Source organism: Channa argus, chromosome 4 (genome assembly GCF_033026475.1).
Source record: "Channa argus isolate prfri chromosome 4, Channa argus male v1.0, whole genome shotgun sequence".
Taxonomy (NCBI): domain Eukaryota; kingdom Metazoa; phylum Chordata; class Actinopteri; order Anabantiformes; family Channidae; genus Channa; species Channa argus.
This window is the reverse complement of record NC_090200.1, coordinates 22,707,673-22,723,282: the sequence shown is the minus strand read 5'-3', so window position 1 is coordinate 22,723,282 and position 15,610 is coordinate 22,707,673. Positions and strand designations below refer to the sequence as shown.

General features: G+C 42.5%; 1 protein-coding gene across 2 annotated transcripts in view; it reads left to right on the top strand.

Annotated features, from left to right (window-relative positions):
- The window catches only part of cdh13 (cadherin 13, H-cadherin (heart)), a 307,186-nt gene that overhangs the window by 131,768 nt on the left and 159,808 nt on the right, over positions 1-15,610 (top strand). The window contains exons 5-6 of one of the 2 annotated variants that reach the window (XM_067502517.1): positions 5,768-5,773; positions 6,374-6,526. In XM_067502517.1, coding sequence (XP_067358618.1) covers positions 5,768-5,773; positions 6,374-6,526 — 159 coding nt within the window. Of the gene's footprint in view, positions 1-5,767; positions 5,774-6,373; positions 6,527-15,610 lie in introns of those variants that run through there. The other variant, XM_067502516.1, reaches the window with a different exon arrangement.

Here is a 15,610-nt window from a genome sequence, read left to right as displayed (position 1 = left end):
CTGTGATGGACTTCTCCGTGCTCATCTTTCTCTCACCCAGTGCAGGCTTGGATAGGCTCCAGATGCCTGCAAACCTGTTTAGAAAAAAAGCAGTTACGGGAAAATGAGGACCGAAGGTTCAAGTAATTACTGCAAAAATGGCCTTACACTAAAGTAAATTCGGTTCTCTACTCTACAAATAAACAGTAACTTAGGTTTGTAAATTGACACAACCACAGAGTGTACAAGTGTACGCCCTCCAATAACTTAACAAAATACTGAATCACCATGAGATTTCAAACACTTCATTCCATGAAGCCATCCTAACTTTCCACGATGTGCTGCAGCTGTTAGTTATTCAACCTATGTTTATCGCTCCGTATTTCAGGGTCCAACTCACAAATCAACATGCGTCTGAATTGACGTGACAGCCCCAATAAAGTATTGCTGGTGAGCGGAATGAGGCCATGGTTTGGTTTTTGCTCCAGCTGATACAGTAAGGAGTATAGATATGTGTGGCACCTGTATTTCATTGTTTCAGCATCAGTGTGTGCTGATTTGCTTTCCCTGTCACTCTATATCCATTCTCCATCTTGTTGCCCTCACCTGTTACATTTCTCTTTTTCTTTTCTTTGCATTTTTGAGTCTTTCTTTGAACTTCTGCATAATCTTTTACCTCCTCTGTGTCTCGTTTTGTTGCTGCTCCTCTCACAAAGAAGCACAGTACGTGGAGCTTCCAAGCAGGGAGTAAGCAAGTTGTGTTGTAACATGTTACAACATTAGAAAGCAGGCAGCCTGTGGGCCTTATCATTTAGTCTAATTGATTGTCTTAATTGTGTTAGGAAGACTACCAAGTTCCCGTCTTTTTCTGCCCGTCTTTCTGTGTCTTAATCATGCCCGTTATGGCGGATGTTTGCCGGCAGTGAGCTAAAACCATCTGATGCAAAATTCCAATTCATGCCTGGACCCCCAGACACGTTGAGCAGATGCAAAATACATGTTGATGAGAAGCTTGAGAAGCTTAAAAATTAGGAGAAAAAAAATGAGGAAAAAAACAGATTTTTTGAGTGTGAACTAAGAGATGCTGTATTTGTGTGAGCTTAAGCAAGAGAGAGTGATTGCTCATCGTGCTGACTGCCATGTACCATGTCTTTACCTGCAGGCGTCAGAAACTTTACTTTATTGCTCAAACTTTATTGCTATGTATTGTTTTTTGGTGTATTATGATCTGCTGACTTGTGTGTGAATGCATTTGTTTGTACCCCATATGTACTACTGCAGTTTTCACTGCTAGCTTTTTTTTGGGATATCTATAAGGTGGCTTAGTTGTTGCGTAGGAACATTAAACTAAAATGTTTGAGAAGGCAAGAGGAAACTGGTCTGGCAAAATTGAAGATGACATTTCCAGTTAGAACTCTTGACAAACTTAATGGCACTATTGTGTCATTTTTGATTGTTATTCCTCTTGAGCTTGATGAGAAACAGAATAAAATGGCTGATGGGTAATGACTCAAGTTAATTAGTGCACTCGTGTCCAGTGCTGAGGATTGGTTGGTTTCTACCCCTCCGCATTTTCATAAAGCATTTCCACCTTGTCTCGTCCCTCTTAGTTGCTGGCTGGAGTGGCAGGACAATCAGGCGCAGATTCCTGGTCAAAGACTAGCACACACACAAACACAAGCACACTCAGTTGCAGAAATGCATTTTCATTCACAGACACAATCAGACCATCGCTGTTTCCTCCCATCTCTCTCTCTGTGTCTCACTCTCTCACCCACCCACCCACACACATACACAAGGCCTGGCCTGGTCCCAGAAGTCCTTTCATGGCCAGTGATTGTCATTCGCAGCTGGCTGCATGACCTTGATAGGAATAACAGAAGCACCACTGAGGGATGCTTCTGCATGCTTTCACACAAGCATGTACACAGTTTGTGTGTTGAAGTCCTCCCTATCTCTCCCTTAAAAAAACTAACAAAAAAAGAAAACAAACAAACAAACAAACGAAAAACACAAGAATATGGAAAATTTATGTGCATGTTTGTCTCGAGTCTGTGTGTGTGTGTTTACAGAATATGCATTATAATGATTCAATTAGATAAATTCTTTGGAGCAACTCTACTTTCTTTGCCACATACAGCAGATTTTCATTGTGATTTTTGACACACACACACAAAACAGCAAAACAGTGAATCTTTCTAAGTTACATAACTTTTCTGAGAAGATGTCTGTGTAAGTACATATTTGTACATACCTGTGATGCTTTTCCACAGGTTTTATGTATTTCCTTGCAACCGCCTGACAGAAACAGAAACAAGAAGGATGTGTTATGAAGGTTTTATTGCACACAAACTGACGCACAAACATAGACTCTGTGTTGCAGATCTATTGTTTCGGTGTTCATTCCCTAACATGTGCTCAGAGGTGTTTGGCGTTGCAGAGTTGCGCCACACCCCCTGTCATCTTCCCAAGTATCACAAGCCCCACAGTCTTTCATGTCTGCTCGGCTAGTAATGAGAGCTGATAGAAAGAGGTGAGATTCTCCCATCAGTCCTCCCACACACTGAGAGGGAGACAGACTCAGCGGAGACAAAGCCACTGGGTGCATGTTTCGGTGCCAGCATGCGTGTGAGATGGTGAATATGTGTATATGCAGTGCAGATTATCACACTTCCACCCCACAGAGACGTCTCCTAATCACGCTAAACTTCTCCTGACACTTCAGTTACACTTCAGCTGAAGTTACTGTGTCTTTATCAGCGATCTCTCCTCTCGCACTCTAGTCCCTCCTCTCTCACTTTCTCTCTCATTGTGCATCCTCGCACGTCTTCCCACCCTCCCTATTTGTCCACTCTCTTTTTTCTCCAACCCCCATGTCTATCCAAGTTTGACACAGAGCCATCTGGAATCAAACTAATGTTGCACCTCATTCTATTTTTTTACTTTTCTTCATCTGACCCAGTTTGTCACTCTCAGCAGGTGCTAGCTGCCACTGTGATTACTGCTCAGAAATATCTGTCCTGAATGGCAGCTATTACTCGTATGTGTGTGTGGGTGTATGTGTTGCGTATAGTCGAGTTTTGCACATCAGTGTATCATGTCATTGTGAGAAACCATGAGAAAATTACACCCTAATAGGCTCATGGTATTAGGGGTTTCCAGCACCAGACAGGATCCTTTACATTACTGCTGTTAAAAAAATCTCTTTATTACAAGAAAAGAACAAGGCTTTAAAGACAGCGAGTGTGAGAAGTGAAAAGAAAAGAAAAGAAAAAGAGAAGGCGAGAGCAGGGAAAGACAGGAGGGAGGAGATATTTTTGGTGTGTGGGTATTCTTAAATAGCTGCCTGGTGCTGTGTTTTTCTAACACCTTTGACATTTTTTGTTCTCATCATTTGGAATGACAAACACAATGAGCAGAGGTAGTAAGCACAAGAGAACACAGTACATAGAAGTGGAAAAATGATGAATCAAGACTAAGATACGGACGCTTAACAGAAGAGCGAGGATGGACACATTAGAGTGAGTAACAAGCAGAAGAGGAAGGAACCCGAGAGCCAGAGGGAATAGAGAGGAAAGATGAAGCGGGACATCGAGATAAATAGCAGAGAGCTTTGGAGAGGCTATAAGGGCTTGAGCTTCGTCTGGCACAGGCTTGTAACGCTGCAGCCTCATCTCCCATGCTCTTTCAAGTGAGGAGTAGAAAGGCCTTCATTTTAGCTGCCGTCCCATTGAAGCACGCTCTCATTAAAGGTGACCCCGTGTCGCCCCTCTGATCATGAGGCTTAGTGCAGAGGGACCATTTAGATCCTTGACACACAGTGACAGAACTGAGGCACAGAAGGGTGTTGCAAGTAGTGACAACACTGTGTGTGTTTCTGTGTGTGCAGTGTACGCTGGCAGTGTTAAGTATTTAGACAGTCTGCAAGTGTTTAGACAGTGACATAGTGTTGTGGGGTTGGCTCTGTACAGCACAGTGGATGTGAAATGAAACAATGATTATGAGGTTGAAGTACTGACTTTCAGCTTCAATTTAAGAGGGTGTACATCAAGATGATGGACAGTGCAGGAACATCAAATCTTTTAAAATTGTCAGAATGTCAGCACTTTGACCTACTGACCGCAATGTACATGACATTTAAAGCCCCAAAATGCAGTATTGGGTACTTTTGAGAGGCAGCACAGTGATCGAGTGGTTTGTGCTACTGCCTCACAGCTACTAGGTCTCCAGTTTGAATCCAGTTTGGTCTGGCTGCGGCCTTTCTTTGTAGAGTTTATATGTTCTGTCCGTGGTTTCCGTCAGGTACTCTGGTTTCCACCCACAGTCCAAAGACATGCATTTTAGGTTTATTGGTGATTAGAAATTACCTATAATTGGGAATGTGAGGGTAAGTGCTTCACTGAGTTTGTATGTCTCTCTGTATTGGCCCAGGGATAGACTGGTGACCTGTCCAGGGTGTACTCCACCTTTTTCCCAGTGACAGCTGGGATAGGCTCCAGACCCCCCATAGCCCTGAAAAAGTTATGAGAATACAGATAATGGATGGATGGGTACTTTGGAATGATTTCTCTCCCCCTACATTTGCTTAGTCATAAATACCAGTCATGGTTTAAGAGCTTCTAGCTCAAACATGCCGAACCTGTTACTAAACCAGCAACGCCAAAAGCCAAAGTGGTTTTGCATAGTTTTATTTGTTGGCACATTTGAAAGCAACACTAACAGAAGCACAGCAGTGACACCATAATATAATCACAGGTTTCTGTAACTATCTTGTCCAATGTAATGGTCGTGCTAATCGCAAAAAAATCTTGGCTATGTTACAACAAAGTTGTTTGTTAAAGTAAATATTAAGATATATATTAGAAATGTTTCACCCAGTCGTATTAATGTTGTGGTTGAGTGGCGTATGCCAGTATTTTGTATAGATTGTTTTCATAAACAGAATAACTTAATAGAATAAGAGAATAACATTAATCTGAAATGAGAAAACTATGGCAGCAGAATACAGTATGGGAAGAAGACAAACTGGTGGAGGAAGTAAGATGCTTGTTGCGAAGCCTTGGCCATTGGCATTCCTATGGAAGTTATTTTGACATGTAGTACCTACTTAATCCTACTTTCGGCAGGTTAACGTGTATGGCCGCTGTGCAAAGCTTCTTCAGGAGAGATTTTAGAAACATAACGAGTTCAAAGTGTTATCTTGACCTCTAGGATATCCAGAGTCAATCAGATACATGGACCTTATGGACTGCGGCATAGATCTGTGACATACCAGCCTTGAGTCATTGACATTGTCCTGGAAATGTCTACTGAGATATTTACCACCTGTATCTACTTCATAATTTATACATGGGCATGTGTGCTTTTAGGTTCTTGCCATAGCCTGACGGGCACCTCTTTAGAAATTCAACAGCTGTGTTTAGTCCACTCAGTCCTTCTGTGTCATAATTGGTTCGTTGGTATTATGGAACATCTCCTCTGACATCTGCTGTCTTTTTTTGCTTGGCAGTAATTTTTGTAAAAGTAACTGCTGTTCAACATCTCTTTGCTCCGAACCAACATTTTCCCAGCCACTTACATGTAGCCTAGAGTAGAAAAGTAGTTCTCCCTTAAAACTGATATTCTCACACTTCAGTTTTTGGAAAATTATGGTAGATTTTGCTATTATGATGCTATTTTGGCTGTGTTGTGTTGACCTAACGTGCTGTTTTCTGTGTTTCTTTTCCTTTTTTTAAAATCTGCCCATTCCTGTTGCCGTGGTACCTGTGGATGCTGCTGGCTACGACAGTCTCATGTAAGTACATCTATCCAAAAAGTCATTGGGTTAGATCATCCTGTCATATCCTCTCAGAGAGAACTGGATTGTTCTACATGTTGAACAATCTTGGTAGCATTCAATAAGAATATCGCCACTGCATGCAGCCATTTCTAATTGTGTTTGGCTCAAAATATTCCTTACATGGTCTTTAGCGATTTTAATATTTAAGTATTTCTTCCACTTTCTTTTTCTAAAAGTAATTCTACCATGCTTTAACAAGTGGGTACAGCAAGCTTCCAGTGCTCAGGGAGCGGATACTAACTTTCTTATCTTACATGAGTTTATTGGCCAACTGATGAAATCAAATCAAAGTCTTGTCTGATATAAATTTTTAATTAGTAGCTGTGAGTGATTTGCATCACCATGCAAGGCCCAGTAAGCATGTTGTGCCCAAATGTATGTCAACAAATTCTAATAAAAACTGTTTTTCAGTATGCAGTCCTTTGATAAAGGAAAGAAAAAAAAATAAAAGCGGCAATTCACTAATTCTAATTCATGCTTCAGGAAACAGGCTAACTCTGAATTAAATGGGAACAGCTTACAATTGGAGTTATTGACGTTTGCGTGTCTGTGCAGGTGATTTCACCAGAGAAGTCAGAAAACCATATCTTTCGACTGAAAGGCCCAGGTGCTGACCAGGATCCCAAAGGTCTCTTCTTCATTGACAAAGACACAGGAGAAGTGTCAGTCAGCCGCTCACTGGACCGGGAGGCCACTGACTCCTACATGGTCAGAGAATTTGTGTGTGTGTGTGTGTGTGTGTGTGTGTGTGTGCCTTTATTAGGTCTGGCAGTTATCGTGCTTGTGTGTATTTATTTTCTTACCTTTTTGTCTTCCTAGGCTCTTTCATGCTCATGTTATGTCACACATTTATTGTTGACTTTATCAGACTTAGCAATTCCTGAATTAAATTGTTAGAATTATCTGTAGCTCTACAAAATCTACAAAATGACTTCCATCAGTCTATCAGCATAGAACCTTCAGAATACTGGCACATGGACAAAGCCTTGACATTATAGGCATGGGTTTGTGAAAAAGCATTTTGATTTGGAAACCTGGCAGTACAAACTATATAGTGTTTTTTGGTGGAGGATGCAGTTAGAAGTTGTGGGTTTCCTGTATCATAAAAGAACATTAGAGCCTGTTTATGATGCCTGCTGGTTTAGGCCTCCTCAGAATTGTCTGCCTGAAGAAAGCCTTTCCCCTAGAATAGAAAGGGAAAGGGGGGCAGAGAAAATCGACTTTTTAAAGTCAGTCAATTGATCTTATCCTGTTTTCTGAAACCAGACGTGAGTGAGGGTGTTCAGCTGGGTGCAAGCTGTTGATAAGCTAACTGGCTTTTGTAAAATCTCAGAAATAATTCACTCAGTAAATACCAACAGATGTGAGAGGAAAGCAAGGCAAGAAAAGGAGCCTGAGAGGAGATCTTTTGTCTTTCCCCACTCTGGCATTAGTATAAGAACAATTTGCTCACTGGTTATGTTCTGGTTCAGGACTTTCCTTTGTCAAAGTACCTTTGACATTATCAGCTGTCATTAACAGACCAATGTAGTATTCCATGAAAAAATGATATGAATAGTCTGCTTGAAAAACATCAATGCTAAAAATACATCAAGGGCACTGAAGAAGTGACTGATCTAGGATTGAGACATTATGTCTTTACTGTCATGCCCGCTTTTGACAGTGTGCCCATAACACTGTGGAGATCTGCTTTTACTAATTAGTCTTCCAATCTGAATGCCCATAAAGGTAGTTTGTCCCTATTGTCACACAAGATCCCTGGTCTTGTGAGACAGTTGTCCTGGTCCCCTAGTCCATGTTAGGAAGTATGTGTTGAAACCACACCCCTTTCAATGTTGCCAAGCTTTTTGTGAAATGTGGTAAAATGATTGCCCCTTATGCCAGCAGGCAGCTAACATTGTGGACTGTCTTTGTCATAGAAAATATAACAACAGCTTATGATTATGCAACAATCACAGGTAAAGACATGTTTAGGGGCAGAATACAAGTTTTAAGGTTAAGGCGCAAATCAAAATGGTTAGCGTTGTTAAAATCAGGTTTTGGATTAACAAAGACACTTCCTTACTGATTGGACTGTCGTTGTAATATTTAATACATGATACATTTTTCTGGCCATAGTGGATTGGAATGTTGGCCTCTTATAGCAAAGACCTCAGTAACAGCAAAAGGATTATGTTTACTCAGAATAATGAGGATCTGTTGTTTATGCTGTATGCAAATATTTTTTCAAGCTGTAAAAACATTTTCATGGTTATATTCAGAAATGCTCAGGACAAACGTGAACCCGTGCCTTTAGTACCTGGTGTTACCCCCTTTTGCAGCTATAACCTCAACTGTTATTATCATAAAAACATGTGTGAAGGGTTCACAAAGTTTCAAAAGGATATAGTAAAAAACAGCAATGCACTTGCATGAGCAATCGCTTATTTAAAAATCCCACGATTTGAAACCTTTTGAAAAAACCCAAATCACCACAGATGATGTTTTCTATTCAGCACATGGAGCTAATGTTAGCTTAATTATTTAGATAATGCGCCAGTTGCTGACTGAAGAGGGAAAAAAAATTACAAATTGTGTATGTGAGAGTGACAGGTATAGAAGCAGTAAATAACATGAAGGTGAAGTTTAGTTTCACTAGGTGAAAGAGATTGTATGAATAAATGCAGTAAACACTTACGCAAGTGTTTTACATTCCTCTGACTGATTATACAATTCAATCAAAACTTTATTTATATAACACCTTTCATCCAGATTAATGCAATTTAAAATGCTTTACAGATGATTGAAAGTTGATTAAAAAAAAGGTGACTTAGTCGATTAGTCATGTTGGTGTTGAGTGAAGCTGTGTTGTGGGTTGCATGTCACCATGGTCTATGTACCAAAAAGACTGAAGATGTAAGTTGTCCCCACTTAAATAGTGACACAAAGCCGACAGCGGTGTGTTTGTGTGTGTGCATGCGTGTGTGTGTATGTGTGTGTCTGTGTGTGACAGGGAGAAAGAGAGACGTACTCTTGATCTAGGGCCGTTTAAGAAATTGCTGTGAAATCGTATTGGCCTCTGTAGGGGTAGTCATGGACATGCGGTGTTGTTCCATTGAGAGGAAGGCTTAGAAAGAAAAAAATCAGTTTTATATTTTTAAGAGAGATTTTTCTGAATTCAGTTAATTCAACTAAGCTAAAATTGTTCGGCTCTTTCAAGTCTTTGCCCTGTATTAATTTGAGACTTGAGGCACATACTTTTTCCACTCTGTCAGCATTGCTACTATAATTTACAAAACAAAGATTATAGACTCACATACAGAGATAGCTAAAGAAGCACACACACCTTCAAAGCAGCCATGCTTATCTAATAGTTTTTGCTTATAACCTCAAAGTGTTTTGACAGCTCAGTAAAATAAAGTTTTTGGGTCCTCGGTGGCTGTAACAGAAGTTAATAAACAGAACCCAGAAGAACAAAGGGGGAATGGGGGGGATGATGAAGAGGACAATGAAGAAGAACACATAGCACAGAATGAAAATCTGAGGACCTCCCCAATATTTTTGTTACTAAGAACTATGGAAATGTTTGGCTCGGCACAGAGAGAGTTAATGACACAATAACCCCACTAAATAATATGCAAAGAGAGAATGACCTTAATTTGAAGACCTTGAAATACAAAAACCTGAACACAGGCAGATCTGTAGACTAAAGCATTTATTTTTGAGTATTTCATAAATTAAGATTTGGGATTGTTCCTGACTTTATTAGGATGCCTTTCCTAGAGCTCATGATCTTAAAGACGTATTTCATTACTAGGCAGAATTATCCATACATGGTTACACACAGCTATCATGTCAAGAAATAAGGGTGATTTATTCAAAGTGGTAGTAGCAAAGGGTACATTACCTGTCCAAAAGTAGCTGATTCAGCTATAAAGGCCTCATCCTTCTTACTTGGTTCCACAGTATAGAGGTTTTGACACCAGTATTCACCATGATCTTAAAAAAGTAAAAGTGGTTATCCTCTTTTTGAGCTTCTTCTTCTTCTTCTTCTTCTCTTTGTTTTATAAATGACATATTGTTGGAGCCTGCTGTTTATTTGGATTAGCTACTGTATCTTAAAATGATCATCATTTTGATGCAGCAAAGGAAGGTGGATATTCTGTGTGTCCAGGAGACCAGGTGGAAAGGTAGCAAAGCTAGAAGCTTAGGAGCAGGGTTCATATAGGAAGAGAATAGGAAGAGAAATAGAGTAGGAGTTTCCTGAAAGAGGAGTTGGTGAGGAATGTTCTAGAGGTAAAAAGAGTATCAGACAGGTTGATGAGTCTGAAGCTGGAAATTAATGGGGTGATGTTCAATGTTGTGAGTTGTTATGCCCCACAGGTAGGATGTGCGTTAAAAGAGAAGGAGAAATTCTGGAGTGAGTTAGATGAAGTGATGCAGAGCATCCCCAGAGGTGAGAGAGTGGTGATTGGGGAAGATTTCAATGGGCATGTAGGTGAAGGGAACAGAGGTGATGAGAATGTGATGGGCAGGTTTGGTCTTCAGGACAGGAATGCAGAAGCACAGATGGTGGTAGACTTTGCAAAGAGAATGGAAATGGCTGTAGTGAGCACTTTCTTCCAGAAGAGGCAGGAAAATAGGGTAATATATAAGAGCATAGGTAGAAGCACTCAGGTGGACTACATCTTGTGTAGACGTTGTAATCTGAAAGATATCAGTGACTGTAATGCATTGGTAGGGGAGAGTATAGCCAGACAACACAGGATGGTCATGTGTAAAATGACGATCCTGTGGTGAGGAAGATGAAGATGACAAAGGCAGAGCAGACGACAAAGTGGTGCAGCAGGTTAGAGTGATTAAAGATAAGGATGGTAATGTATTGACAGGTGCCAGGAGTGTGATGGGAAGATGGAAGGAGAACTTTGAAGAGTTGATGAATGAGGAAAATGAAAGAGAACAGAGAATAGAAGAGTTGACTGGTGTGGAGCAGGAAGTAGCAAAGATTAGCAAGAGTGAAGTGAGGAGGACGCTGAACAGGATGAAGAGTGGAAAGGCAGTTGGTCCTGATGACATACCTGTGGAGGTATGGAAGTGTCTAGGAGAGGTGGCAGTAGAGTTTCTGATTAGTTTGTTTAACGAGATCTTGGAGAGTAAGAGGATGCCAGAGGACTGGAGGAGAAGTGTACGGGTGGCAATTTTTAAGAACAAGGGAGATGTGCAGAGCTGTGGCAACTACAGAGGAATAAAGCTGATGAGCCACACAATGAAATTGTGGGAAAGAGTAGTGGAAGCTCGGCTAAGGGCAGAGGTGAACATTTGTGAACAGCAATATGGTTTCATGCCTAGAAAGAGTACAACAGACGCAGTATTTGATTTGAGGACGCTGATGGAGAAGGTCATAGGGAGTTGCATTGTGTCTTTGTAGAGAGTGAAGCTGTGGTATTGTATGAGGACGTGTGGAGTGGCAGAGAAGTATGTTAGAGTGGTGCAGGACATGTATGAGTACTCTAAGACCGTGGTGAGGTGTGCTGTAGGTGTGACAGAGGAGTTCAAGGTGGAGGTGGGTCTGCATCAAGGATCGGCTTTGAGCCCCTTCTTGTTTGCTCTGGTGATGGACAGGCTGACAGATGAGGTTAGAAAGGAATCTCCATGGACTATGATGTTTGCAGATGACATTGTGGTTTGTAGTGAAAGCAGGGAGCAGGTGGAGGAAAATCTAGAGAGGTGGAGGTCTGCTCTGGAAAACAGAGGAATGAAGCTTAGCCGCAGCAAGACAGAATACATGTGTGTGAATGAGAGGGACCCAGGTGGAACGGTGAGGTTACAGGGAGCAGAGGTGAAGAAGGTGCAGGACTTTAAGTACTTAGGGTCAACAGTTCAGAGCAACGGAGAGTGTGGGAAAGCGGTGAATAGGCGAGTGCAGGCAGGTTGGAACGGGTGGAGAACAGTGTCATGTGTGTTGTGTGAGTATCAGTGAGAATGAAAGGAAAGGTGTTCAAGACCGTGGTGAGACCAGCGATGTTGCTCGGCTTAGAGACAATGGCACTAAAGAAAAGACAAGAGGCAGAGCTGGATGTAAGATGTTGAGGTTCTCTTTGGGAGTGACGAGGATGGACAGGATCAGGAATGAGGAGATAAAGTCAGAGAGGCCAGATTGAGGTGGTTTGGACATGCTCAGAGGAGAGACTGTGAATATATCGGTAGAAGGATGTTGAGGTTGGAGCTGCCAGGCAGGAGGTCAAGAGGAAGACCAAAGAGGAGATTTATGGATGTAGGCAGAGAGTTAGTTGGTGTCAGAGAAGAGGATGCAGAGGACAGGGTTAGATGGACGCACATGATTCGCTGTGGCGACCCCTGAAAGGGAACAGCCGAAAGGAAAAGAAGAAAAGAAATTTTGCTGTTTATATCAATATATATGTGTAAGGTGGAAAACATTGTGTGGTATAAATACGACAGAGACATGCTTTATTAAAACTATCCAGGGATGAGGCCAGCTATGCACCAGAGACTCTATAAAATTCAACATTGCTCACCATGCAGATGACTTAAAATAACATTAGGATAACTGGAATATGATATGGATTTCAGCTTTAACCACACACCAAATGTGTTTGACTTGATTACATATCTGACTGCCAGCTTCAGATTGAAACTAGGCACGACTGCTTTCCAAAATCCATCTCTTAATGATTTTGCCTTCATATTCTGACTTCTTCTTCTTTTCCTTTCGGCTGCTCCCTTTCAGGGGTCGCCACAGCGAATCATGTGCCTCCATCTAACTCTATCCTCTGCATCCTCTTCACTCACACCAACTAACTTCATGTCCTCCCTCACTACATCCATAAATCTCCTCTTTGGTCTTCCTCTAGACCTCCTGCCTGGCAGCTCCAACCTCAGCATCCTTCTACCGATATATTCACAGTTTCTCCTCTGAACATGTCCAAACCACCTCAATCTGGCCTCTCTGACTTTATCTCCAAAACATCTAACATGAGCTGTCCCTCTGATGTACTCATTCCTGATCCTGTCCATCCTCGTCACTCCCAAAGAGAACCTCAACATCTTAAGCTCTGCTACCTCCAGCTCTGCCTCCTGTCTTTTCTTCAGTGCCACTGTCTCTAAGCCGAACAACATTGCTGGTCTCACCACCGTCTTGAACACCTTTCCTTTCATTCTCGCTGATACTCTTTTATCACACAACACACCTGACACTTTTCTCCACCCGTTCCAACCTGCCTGCACTCGCCTCTTCACCTCTTTTCCACACTCACCGTTGCTCTGAACCGTTGACCCTAAGTACTTAAAGTCCTGCACCTTCTTCACCTCTGCTCCCTGTAACCTCACCGTTCCACCTGGGTCCCTCTCATTGACACACATGTATTCTGTCTTGCTGCGGCTAAGCTTCATTCCTCTGTTTTCCAGAGCAGACCTCCACCTCTCTAGATTTTCCTCCACCTGCTCCCTGCTCTCACTACAAATAACAATGTCATCTGCAAACATCATAGTCCAGGGAGATTCTTGTCTAACCTCATCTGTCAGTCTGTCCATCACCAGAGCAAACAAGAAGGGGCTCAAAGCCGATCCTTGATGCAGACCCACCTCCACCTTAAACTCCTCTGTCACACCTACAGCACACCTCACCACTGTCTTACAGCGCTCATACATGTCCTGCACCACTCTAACATACTTCTCTGCCACTCCAGACGTCCTCATACAATACCACAGCTCCTCTCTCGGCACCCTGTCATACGCTTTTTCTAAATCTATGAAGACACAATGCAACTCCCTATGACCCTCTCTGTACTTCTCCATCAGCGTCCTCAAAGCAAATACTGCATCTGTTGTACTCTTTCTAGGCATGAAACCATATTGCTGCTCACAAATGTTCACCTCTGCCCTTAGCCGAGCTTCCACTACTCTTTCCCACAACTTCATTGTGTGACTCATCAGCTTTATTCCTCTGTAGTTGCCACAGCTCTGCACATCTCCCTTGTTCTTAAAAATTGGTACCAGTACACTTTTCCTCCAGTCCTCTGGCATCCTCTCACTCTCCAAGATCTTGTTAAACAAACTAGTCAAAAACTCTACTGCCACCTCTCCTAGACACTTCCATACCTCCACAGGTATGTCATCAGGACCAACTGCTTTTCCGCTCTTCATCCTCTTCAATGTCCTCCTCACTTCACTCTTACTAATCTTTGCTACTTCCTGCTCCACACCAGTCACCTCTTCTACTCTTCGTTCCCTTTCATTTTCCTCGTTCATCAACTCTTCAAAGTACTCCTTCCATCTTCCCATCACACTCCTGGCACCTGTCAATACATTTCCATCCTTATCTTTAATCACCCTAACCTGCTGCACATCCTTTCTATCTCTATCTCTTTGTCTTGCCAACCTGTACAAATCCACTTCTCCCTCTTTAGTGCCCAACCTAGCATACAAGTCCTCATATGCTCTTTGTTTGGCCTTTGCCACCTCTATCTTCACCTTACGCTGTATCTCCCTGTACTCCTGTCTACTCTCTTCAGTCCTCTCAGTGTCCCACTTCTTCTTAGCTAACCTCTTTCTCTGTATACACTCCTGAACTTCCTCGTTCCACCACCAAGTCTCCTTGTCCGCTTTCCTCTTTCCAGATGACACACCGAGTACCCTCCTACCTGTCTCCCTGATCAAATTAGCTGTAGTAGTCCAGTCATCTGGAAGCACCTCCAAACCACCCAGAGTCTGTCTCAGCTCCTCCCTGAAAACTAAACGACATTCTTCCTTTTTCAACTTCCACCACTTCGTCCTCTGCTCTGCCTTAGTCCTCCTTATCTTCCTCACCACCAGCATCATTTTACACACCACCATCCTGTGTTGTCTGGCTACACTCTCCCCTACCAATGCTTTACAGTCACTGATCTCTTTCAGATTACAACGTCTACACAAGATGTAGTCTACCTGAGTGCTTCTCCCTCCGCTCTTGTACGTCACCCTATGTTCCTGCCTCTTCTGAAAGAAAGTGTTTACTACAGCCATTTCCATCCTCTTTGCAAAGTCAACCACCATCTGACCTTCTGCGTTCCTGTCCTGAACACCAAACCTGCCCATAACAGTCTCATCACCTCTGTTCCCTTCACCTACATGCCCATTGAAATCTGCACCAATGACAACTCTCTCACCTCTGGGGATGCTCTGCATCACTTCATCTAACTCACTCCAGAATTTCTCCTTCTCTTCTAACTCACATCCTACCTGTGGGGCATAACCACTCACAACATTGAACATCACCCCTTCAACTTCCAGCTTCAGACTCATCAACCTGTCTGATACTCTTTTCACCTCTAGAACATTCCTCACAAAATCCTCTTTCAATATAACTCCTACTCCATTTCTCTTCCTATCTGACCCATGGTAAAACAACTTAAACCCTGCTCCTAAGCTTCTAGCCTTGCTACCTTTCCACCTGGTCTCCTGGACACACAGTATGTCCACCTTCCTTCTCTGCATCATGTCGATCAACTCCCTAGCCTTCCCTGTCATAGTACCAACATTCAAAGTCCCTACTGTCAGTCCTAGATTCTTAGCTTTCCTCTTCTCTCTCTGCCTACGAACACACCTTCCTCCTCTTCTTCTTCGTCTTCGACCAACAGTAGTCCAATTTCCACCGGTACCCTGTAGGTCAACAGCACCGGTGGCGGTCGTTGTTAACCCGGGCCCCGACCGATCCGGTATGGAAGTCTTTGTCACGATTCGCATGTTTGATTTGGCATGTGTTTTACGTCGGATGCCCTTCCTGCCACAACCCTCTGCATTTATCCAGACTTGGGA